The 11269-nt window shown below is 33.8% G+C and overlaps 2 protein-coding genes across 3 annotated transcripts; both read right to left on the reverse strand.

Moving 5' to 3' along the window:
- Positions 1-495: 495 nt before the first annotated feature.
- On the reverse strand, positions 496-2529 carry LOC112506298 (putative pentatricopeptide repeat-containing protein At3g18840). The gene has a single exon (XM_025110306.1). It carries the CDS (start codon positions 2527-2529, stop codon positions 496-498), a length of 2034 nt encoding a protein of 677 aa, XP_024966074.1.
- A 4326-nt stretch (positions 2530-6855) lies between these two features.
- On the reverse strand, positions 6856-10908 carry LOC112506891 (pseudouridine kinase). 2 transcript variants are annotated; one of them, XM_025111213.1, is made up of 9 exons: positions 10811-10908; positions 10579-10701; positions 9712-9814; positions 9196-9243; positions 9009-9106; positions 8818-8932; positions 8658-8740; positions 7581-8148; positions 6856-7149 (listed from the first exon to the last, which is right to left on the reverse strand). In XM_025111213.1, exons 1-9 carry the CDS (start codon positions 10838-10840, stop codon positions 7091-7093), a joined length of 1227 nt encoding a protein of 408 aa, XP_024966981.1. In that variant the 5' UTR covers positions 10841-10908; the 3' UTR covers positions 6856-7090. The 2 variants fall into 2 exon arrangements, with proteins under 2 accessions (XP_024966981.1, XP_024966982.1); XM_025111214.1 differs by having other exon boundaries at positions 10579-10710; positions 10811-10900.
- Positions 10909-11269: the final 361 nt, after the last annotated feature.

The raw sequence follows: 11269 nt of genomic DNA on the forward strand, positions 1-11269 counted from the left end.
TATGAAACAACAACATTACTAATTCTCACGATTCTCAGTCTTTTTATAATTCCAATTTGATTATACCCCTATATATTATGTACGCGGGCCAAGCTGGGTTGGGGAATACCATCCCCGTCCCCATCCACCTCCCGGCTGGTAGAAATGGTGTACTAAAAGACCCTAGACCCGGTTATGCAGGATATCCCCATCCCCGACCGAATCGGATAAATCGGGTCCCAACTGGTCTGGATAAACAGTCAAACTACCATCCTAGTTTCCACTTCTTAATATCCTTGAACAAACCATTCATGGATGATATGTAAAATTAGTACCTCTATGTTAAACTCTGCTGCATGCCTGTTACAAAATTTCAACCCAACACTCGGAACTCCGAACATCAAAATTCATGCTCACAAGCGGTATAGCGGATCCCTTCATGGACCGATGAGAACGGACTGCAAAGAATTCCAGCTTAAAACGACCATAACTTGAATAATAATAGTTTCAGTAACATTAGAAACACAGTTGCATCTCTTCTTTGTTGTTCATTTCCGCAATCAAGAGATCCAGAATACCATAAGTAGCTTCAGCTTCTGAATGATACGTATCGCCAGATGTGAAACTATGAACGTTACTCCCAACATGAACCCAACTGCAACCCGCAACCTTACTAACTTCATTCGATCTCATCTTCTTCCTTATCCTTCCCATCTCCTCCCACTCCCCTTCTGAAGCATAAATGTTAGCCAACTGCACGTATCTCGTAACACTGTCTCCCCCAATTCTGAGCAACTTTTCTTCTGATTCTCGTGCTATTTCAAGATTCCGGTGAAGCTTACAAGCATTCAAGAATGTTCTCACTACAACCACATCCAATTCTCTTGGAATCTTTCTCATGAACTCCATTGCTTTCTCAAGTTGATTAGCTCTCCCATAAAGATCGATCATGCAAGCATAGTGATCCATTTCAGGTGTTATCTTGTACTCTTCTATCATTGACATGAAATAACTTTCACCCGTTTCAACTAAGCCACAGTGACGACAAGCTGATAAGATCGCAATGAAAGTTACTGTATCTGGGGTGAAACCACTTCTGACCATATTATCGAAGAGTTGAAAAGCTTCAAGTTCATAACCATGGTGAGCAAAACCAGCTATCATGATATTGTATATGACTGAATCTCTAAATGTGAGCCTTTCAAAGATTCTCTTTCCATACATTATGTTCCCACATTTCGAGTACATGTCAATCAACGCGCTAATTGTTTTCTCATCCATGTGAATGTTCATTCTGAATAGATAAGAATGTACCTGTTTTCCAAGATCCATGGTGGCTTGTATTGCACATGCACCAAGAAAGCTGGCAAGAATCGAACCATCAGGAACTGTTGTTTCTTCGGTATTGAACAAGCGAAATAGCTCAAAAACATCTTCAATGCAATGCGAGTGCAAATACCCAGAAAACATAGCCGACCAAACTACAGGATTCTTTACAGTTAAAGAATCGAAAATCCTTCGGGCTTCTTTCATATTGTGTTGTGAAGAGTATCCCACGATCATTGAAGTTGTTGCAAACTTGTTTTCGGTACCAATTAAAGAATTGGCTGATTCAGCATACTTCATGTTACCACACTTGCAGTAGACATCAACGATCCCGCTACTAATGAAAGGATTCAAGCTCGTTATCTCCTTCAAGATTCTAGCATGAAGTTCTTTTCCCAACTTTAAACTCTTTAAAGAAGAGCAAGCACTTAAAACACTAGCAAAAGTGTGCTCATTCCATCTAAATCCATTATTTGCCATACAAACAGCCAATTCAATGGCATCTTTACCACACCCATTTTGGGCATAGCCTGTGATCATCGTATTCCACGAAACCACATCGTTAAACTCCGGCTGGGTTGAGAAAAGTTCCATGGCCATGTCTAACCTTCCTTCTCTGCAGCAAGCAGCAACAACTGCATTTTTAGAAACCACATCCACTGACCCACTATAACATCCATTAAAGGCCTCGTAAGCTTCACTAAAGCACCCACATTTTGAATACATATCAACGAGAGCACTGACTGCAAACCCACTTAGATTATTCCCAGTTTTCACCATGAACGAATGCAATTGTTTCGCGTGGCGTGAGTTCCGTAGTTTTGCAGTCAAGTTACACATCCTGGTCAGACTAAATTCATCAATCAGCCCATCATAACCCACAGAATGCATCTGCATAAAGAAATCAATCGCCGGTTTTTCATAGCCATCACTGTTTGCATAACCCGACAACATAGAATTGTAAGTGACGGAATCTCTATGTGGGGCAGCGTCGAACAGACCCTGCGCCTTAGCCAAGTTATGGGACTTTATATGGGCAGAAATTATGGCATTCCAAGTGAAGACGTTTCGGTCAGGCATTTCATCGAACAGGTTGCAAGCTTCTTGTAGTAAGCCATGCTTGGAGAATAAATGAATAAGCTGATTGCAAGAAAAGACTGTAGGATTGTAACCGGATTTTATGGAGTAGCCGTGAAGAATGAGGCCGTTGATGAGTAACTTCATTCGTGAATAAGATCATCTCCCACATCAACAATGAGAAACTCGAGAAGTTTATAATGTAGTTATTAATTAATGCCTCCACCACCATTGACAATTTTAATCAGACCCTGGACCCTGGTTTTGAGACCCGACCCAGTTTGGTTGAACCGGTTGACCATTTCATAGCGGCTGATGGTCGAGTCAAATTACACAAATAACCCCATCTATCGAAAAGCTAAAAATAGCCGATCCATAAGGTAAAATCCTCTAATGTGTCCACTCTTTCGAAAGATTTTTTTAAGTTTTTTTTGACTGATTTTGAGAGATTTTCGTTTTTATTTTTGGTTGAGTTTAAGGAACTTTTTCGGTTTTTCGGTTGATTTCAAGACACTTTTTTGATTAATTTTGAGCGACTTTTCGGGTGCATTTGGTACACTGGACAGGGACAAGACAAAACATGATAGAGATCCATGTTCCATGTTTGGCATTAATTTTATGTAGAACAGACAGAAACAGAGTGGAATAAAGTGAAACAAACTTATATTTTACCAATATAACCTCAAGATAAACTTAATTCTCTTCTAAAACATCAGATAGGTCTCTTTTTTACATTTTATTCTTTCTTTAAATTTTATTTATTGTATTTTATGTTTTTTAAACTTTAATTTTACCATCATCAAAATATTATTTTTATACGGTTTCTATATTTTTATTAATTTATGTAATTTATTATATATTAATAATAAAAAATAATGTAGAAAAAAGATAAAAATAAAAATAGAAAACTACATAAACTTTTTATTTGGTGTCATTTTAATTGTTTTGACGAAAACATCAAATGACATATTTTGTTATAAAAATAATTATTCTATTATAATTTAATAAATTACATAAATTAATTATGATAAACAACTCATCGGGGGTAAATTGGTCATTTTACTTGTTTTATTTTGTCCAGTTTTATCTTACCAAACGTTGAACAGTTGTCATGTCCTGTTCTGTCATGTCATATCATGTCCTCACACCAAACACACCCTTCAGGTTTTTGGTTGATGTTCCTTGTATTTTTTAATATCTCGGAGCACCCTTAAAAGATTAAAAGGTGCATCTTTCATAGTCTACAAAAATTATATTTACGAAAATAAGTTAAGAAGGTACAGAAGACCTGGCTTGGAACTTAATAGCTCTGCCATAACAACTCATATTTTATAAAAGTTCGAACAATGGTACATCCATCGACTCGTTGACTTGATGGGGTTATTGATTTAATAATAATTCATGAAGAAAAAAAAAAGTAAGTTGTGAAATATGAAGTACACGATGCTAATTTTTGTTTTGTAAAAAAACAGTTTATTTATTTTTTTGACATTAAATACGTATTATTTACGGAGTTCATTTAGCTTTAAAGTACGCAATGTCCATTCTGGCCATAAATTCATTGCAACCATCTACTAATGAAACTCACAAGTCAATTGTAGGGGTGTTTTTCAATACAATGTGGTTTAAAGTCAAAATCACAAACTAAATTAGATATACTAATTTGTTCCGCTCTGTTGAGAAACCTGATTCACTAGCCTTGTTTGGGGTTAGGGATTCCTCATTCGGTTTTGAGGCCAGCAGTTCCTCACTTGTTGAAAACCAGGCCGGGTAACATATTCCCAACCCGTCTCGTCCCCGTATACATATATATATATATATATATATGTGTGTGTGTATTATATTTTTTAATGTGTTATATAATTTGTTATATTTTTCAACCAATTTTGATTATTTTTTTTTTACCGGAAGTGGATCCAGGATAAACCTAACAAAAGCCGGGGAGAGGATTCTATTCCTCGTACCCGCCAAGGACCAGGGCCGGGATGAGATAGTGGAACCGAGGCCGGGGATTGCCCTTCCTGTTGCCATACTAACTAATTACATGTTCAGTTTGATTATTTTTCCAAACTGTAAGATGCTTTAACTGCAAGATGCAATGTGCTGTATTTTGTGTTTAAATACAATGTTTGTAAAGAGGTAATAGGAAGTTTCATAGTCTTTATATCCCATTCAGAATAAAATACATATTTATATACCAAAATACATGGATTATTCATAAAAAAAATATTATATTAATCGTAAATCTATCTTTTTTTTTTTTTGAAAGAATTGTAAATCTATTTTAATAATTTGGTATTATCACAACTTTATTGTAGCTTCAATTATCATTAAGGCATTGTTTTTTAAATTATACATTTGGATGGACATAAGCTTATTGTCATTTTTTAAAATTTAATTGTTGTTTATTAATATTAATTATAAATAAATAATAGTTATTAGTAAATATTAACTAAAATTAATTATTACTGATATTAATAAATATTAATTAATCTTAATTATATGTCATACATTAATATTAATTATTAAGTATTTATCAATTATTAATAATAATATCAGTTATTTTTGTAATTATTCAATATTTTTTTTATCATCAAAAAGTAAATATAACAATTCTAGAAATGTTTATGTAAATTATCTAAAAATTAAAGTTATACTTATTTTGTTTGATAGATAATAAAACTATGTTAAATATTTTGAATAAAATTATTAATTAGATTTTTTTTTGAAAAAATTGTAGATTAATTAAGATATGTTATGTTGACCAATTATATTTTATTTTATTTCATATTATATGTAATGCTTAATTGCTTATTTAAAAGCATAAATTAATGTAGGTTATTTTTAAAATTTATCTTAACATAACCAAAATTTATAATATATATATATACTTAGGATCATGTGAGATTAAAGGTTTTTTGTGAGACTCGTAAAACCAATTCTCAACCATTAGATTAAATCTACAATATAAACATTCATAATCACAAAATTGCCACAAGACTTCTCAATAATCACAAAATTATCACCGTGCAACTTTAGACCATTTGATCATTAGCTTATAAAGTTGATCAATGAATATAAATTAGTCTTACGGGTTTCACGAAAAACCATTGGTCACATGTGAACTCAACCATATATATATATATATATATATATATCTTATCTTACTATCTTATTAAGCAAATTTAGCAAAAGTCTTAAAGTCTTAAAATATTAAATGACCAAGATACCCTTTATACTACCCTTACTTCACTTTTTCACCCACTCATCTCCTCACATACACTCACCCCCTTATAAGGCGGTTTTTTTAAAATTATAATTTTAAATTGACATTTTATACTCCTATAATTAGTTAATTAATTTAATTTACGTCTTTTACTTTTAAATGTTTCATTTTAAATATTTATCAAATTAACATACATAATTGTATATCAATTAAAACATGTTTAAAAAGTACATTTTTATTTTAACAAGTTACACCATTATAATCGTCTCGTTAATACTTTCGAAATGAGTCCAATATTGAGTAGTTTTTTACTTAATTATATTATTATATATTATATATACTGTGAAAAAATATTTTTAATATTTACGATTTATACTTTTATAGTTATTTATTTATATATATATATTATATATTTTGGGGTAAGGTTGTCTAAATTGCACTGAATAATATGTTATGAATTAATATATTCTTGGGTTTTTTTGAAATATATATATACATGTATTAATTCAACCTTAATCTGAGTTTTTGGACAAGAAAGAAGGTAAGCAGTTGAAATTTCATTCTAAAACCCATATTTTTTAGTCTTTTTCATGGCTTATGATCTGTCAAATTTGTAGTTTTCTTTATTGGTTTTGAGTGTTTATCTTAAAACTCAAGTTTCTTGGTTTTGCTCTTTGTGTAAATCGAACACATTTGTGGAGTCATTTAAATATATTGGATTTTAAACTGTCATATAATTTTTTTTCATCGATAATCTATAATTGAAACCATAACTCTTATTTATTCAAATTTTATTAATATGTAAAGACCAAGTGTAACTTATATCATCGTTACATCTTATCTTATAAAACCAGTGAAACTTCAAAATCGTTAAAATTCATGGCTCCCGCCGTATTGTACGGATACATAACTAGTATATAATCAATTTGAAAATCTTGTGATTAATATATTATACTATTTAATTTTTCTTTACTATTTTGTTATTATTATTTAACATATTATATTATTAAAAATTTATTTAAATTATATTATAAAATGTTGGAATTGACAAAAAAATTTAAAATGTCACTTTTTGTTATTTTACAAGTTTATCAACTAATTTTTATCAAACATAATTATTCATCAGTTAATTTAAAAATAACCAACTAGTTTATCAGTTAGTTTACTAAACATAAAATCTTACAATATTATCATAAAAATAACATGATCAAATACAAAATTGACTTTAGTATCTCTTAAAAAAATACTCAAAAATCCAATTTAATACATATAATACTCGAAACATTTAATTAGAACATAGATAGTACTAGAAAATTGGTAAATGAATATTGTCAAAGTATTCAAATAGTATTTGCATTCGAAAGAAATCATACATGGAGTTCAGTTCCCCCCCTTAGCAATTAGTTATAAGCACGTTGACAAGCAATAATGTCCGTCCGAAAACAGCTTCAGGGGTTAACTCACTCACAATAAATCATGGTTTTATAACGATGACCGACAAAAAACAACATCGGCACCCAAATACACTGACCTTGCATCCTCTGCACAAATAGAAACTTTATAGATCAATAACAACATGATACACCAACTCTAACAGCTTCTCTGTTTTCAAGATTAGAACATTAATTATATCATTAAAATATTTCATATATTTTACCTCAGGACGGGGTGAGATAGGCGATCGAAATAATCGTACAAGGTTTTAATTTAACGTAGGTAGTTTATCAATTTATAAATCTTGTTTCATCTCCCAATTTTTGTTCCACCTATTTTGTTGGGCCAAAAGAAGTGCATTTTTGTCCTATTCAGTCCCGTCGTGTCCGAGTAAACATGGGACAACAAATATGTATTCTGTCATGTCATGTCACATCCTGTCCCAATCACCAAACGAACCCTCAATGTCATTGGGCCAAAGTCCTCTCAATCGTAGTTTTTAGTTACGGTTTTAAAAAAGAAAAATTCGGAAAAATACCTGCGATTTGCTCCAAACTGTACTCGGTGGGTACGTTGGTCTCTGCTTCAACTGCAGCTTTAGCAGCGGCTATTCCAACAGCAATACTTTGCATTACATCTAAACCTGCACAAATGGAAGCAACTGCACCGCCAACCAGACAATCGCCAGCTCCGGTTACCCTCACAACCGATGCAGATGATACGGCAGGAAAATGCACCACGTATGGGCTGCTACTACTAGAGCTTCCTTCAAGCCTTAATGCGCTAAAAAACCGGTCCGATGGGCAGTGTAGATTTATGGTTTCGTGCAACTTTTTGCTAAATTCATGTGACCTATTGTTCCTCTTTGGCCCGGTATGATGAAAGTTGAGGCGCCCTTTAGAACATAATAATACCCCTTTCGATCCAAGGGTCAGAACAACCACTTTAATGCCTTTCTCAAGCAAAATCCAGATTGCCGGTCTTAGCTGTAGAAATAAAGATGATGTTGTGCTGTTGTCCTTTTGGATGGGAGAAAATGCATCTTTGCAAGAGAGAGCGTTTGCCATGGCAATCAGTTCATCTTCGTTCGGTGAAGCAAAGGTTATCTGTTACAAATCTTCATGTTAATATACTTTCTAAAGTAAACTACGTTCTTGGTCCCACGGCATGTTACAAATCTTCAGTCCTTGTGGTTCATTTATTACAGTGGTGGTCACTGTGGTTTGCAATTCTTTTCGGTTTTGGTTCCGCAGACTAACTCCGTTCAAAAAATACATTAACTCAGGGGCATTTTGGTCTTTTTGTACACCAATGGAGGCGAATATAGCAACCACGCCTAGGAATTCATGCAGAATGTATGCATGTGTGTGGTTGTGTTTATGGAGTATCACCATTAAACAGCATTTCAGGCTTACTATTTTACGACTAACACCAAACTAAACTAAACTAAAACGAGCCTGGTATATTCCACCTGGAGATGGGGTCTTGGAGATGGAATCTATGCAGACCTGACTTCTACCCCAAAGAGTAGAGTGACCATTTCCGTAAAGACCCCTGGCCTATGAAAGGTGCGTGAAAAAGAGAATATTTTCCTTAAAGGTTTGAGGAAACTCACATACTTGGCAACTGAAACAATTCTTCTTGACTTTGCTACAGATACAGGCTCAAACCACACTGGGGTACCAAACTCTGCCGCCACTGTGAAGAAAAAATGACAATAAAACTTGTATGCATGTAAAAATTCGAGGAGATTGGTGGGTAATGGAGGGACATACATTCACAAGATGCTTGAAGAGCTGCTGGACTTAAATTCGCATCAACCATCACAATAGGAGTAGATGCTATATTCGATTTAAATTGTGCAATCCATTTGGGAGTAAGAAACCGTTCCTATGTCAGAAAACAAAATGGACACCTAAACTCGACATTTATTTATGAAAACTTTACGATTTGAAAAACAACTTACAACAGACTCAACACTTGCAACAGCAGCGGCCGGTTCTCCATAAGTATCAAAGACAATGCATACAACTGGAGTGTCTATCTCTTGGCCCATTCGAATACCTTAATTAAACAATTTTATAATTGATGAAAAAGATTTGCACCGGTAATCATTGGAGCTGTAAATTTCAATTTATTACTCAAAATTCTACCTTCCGTTGATAATCCTGCAGACTTCCAGTACTCCAACAGCAAATTACCTGTTAAAATTTTGAAAAACTATAAGCTGTGTGAGAACAAGTGTGATATCAATTGAAAAACGAATTTCGACTTGTGCCTCACTAACCAAATTTGGTCGATATCCTCTACTCCATAACAATCACAAGCAGTATTGTGATTTCAAATATGAAGTGGAAGAGGCCATGTGGGATTCCTAGCAATCATATGCCGTGTTAAACCAATACCAAAAGGACCCAGTAAATCCAACTCGAAGTAGGGTCTGGGGGAGACGTAGACAAACCTGACATCTACCCCAAAAATAGTGGTTGTTCCAGTGAAGACCTCCAGCATGTGCAAAAGTGTGAGTAAACATGTAGCAGGAATAAAGAGTAGCATATTGTGAACGGAGCACGAGAAAAAGAAGTAAAAAAACATAACAAAAAACAGCGTAGTGATTTCAAATATGAAGCCAAAGAGGTTGTGTCCATGCATACCATCAAATTACTCACCTGCCATGTCCAATCCTAATGTACTTATCATGCAAGGCTTCGTTCCAAGTTTCGATACACACTCGGCAATGTTCCTTGCTACTCCTCCCACTGCATAACACACCTAATAGAGGAACCAGTGGATTTAAATCAATAAGACTGCAAAATATCATATACCCATAGATGGATTCACCACTTGGAAACACCTTATGCTACTCTTTAGGATAGAGGTCGAGTCTGCAAGCATCTTACCCCCTAAAACCTACTAAGTCTGTTTGGTTTGGTTTATCATATTTCGGGGAGGGGGTGCAGGTTTTCTTCTAGTTATGCAAACCAAACCAAAAGTACCCGGAATGTATCCCACTCAGATGTAGGGTCTGAGAGCATGATGCACACTGACCTTTCTTTGCCCCGAAAGATAAGAAAGGTTGTTTCCATTTTCTTCTATTTGTGTTTTTGCTAAAACCAATCCACAGATTCGAAATATTAAAAACTTAAACATTACCCTGTAAGCTAACATTCTCGGCCATCAAAATGGATCGTAGACAACCATCTTTTACTTGGTAAGCAATTACCAACACTTGCCAAGTAAGTTAAGTGAGGTAACCAACCGCTTAAATAACAAACTTACAAAAAAATGAGTGAGATTTCAACAAATCCATACTCCCTTTTTGGGAAAAGAGATACAGTTTACAAATTACGAACCGGTTGAGATTTTACCAAGTTATGATCATGTTCAAATTGAAAGTGCAAATCACAAGGCATAACGTAATAACGATGACGATGATGATGATAACAAGACAAAGTTTAGATTTGACATCAGATTAATGTCGAATAGTAGCATCTCTGATTGTTCAAAGACAGAGACAGTGAGTATTGGGCATATACCTTTCCAGGAGAGGTAGTTCTAGGGTTTGGAGGAATAGAAGAAGTGGCTTGTATATCTAACACCATTCCCCCAATTATCACAGCCTCCACTTCACCTTCTTCTTCCTCTTTCCGATTTTCCCCCTGCACTCACTCATCCAAACACCAGAGTTATATGTAGACGAATAGTAAACAAAGAGAAGTTCGGAATTGAAAAATGGAGCGATCGAAGAGGGTAGATTTGTTGATATACGTGTGATTTTTGTCGAGAGTGATGGTCCATGCTGCCGCCGAACAACTCCCCTAGGCCCTAAATTGTCTCAGGCTACTCCAATATTACCGACGACGATGAACCCCACATCCATCTACGATCTATATATACCAAATCAAGCAATTCAATTATAGTAAAAGGACAAAAGTAGCCATACTTACTATTTTGACCAATTTTTCTATTATTTTTAAAATAAAATAGTCACTTCTACAATTTACAAAATATCATGGCAATTTTTTTATATTTTTATTGACTAAAAACGAATTCGTACAATGCAGTGGGATATATCTCGATTTTAATATTTTATTTTATTTATTTTCTCAAACGATAATATTTTTGTTTTGAACGAAATATAAATTTGAAAAAAAATGTATCGACATTAATATTAAATTACCTATTTAAAATTTCTTATTTTCTGTGTAATTTTTTTATTATAATTTA

The sequence above is a fragment of the Cynara cardunculus genome, assembly GCF_001531365.2.
Source record: "Cynara cardunculus var. scolymus isolate 2C chromosome LG 2, CcrdV1, whole genome shotgun sequence".
NCBI lineage: Eukaryota > Viridiplantae > Streptophyta > Magnoliopsida > Asterales > Asteraceae > Cynara > Cynara cardunculus.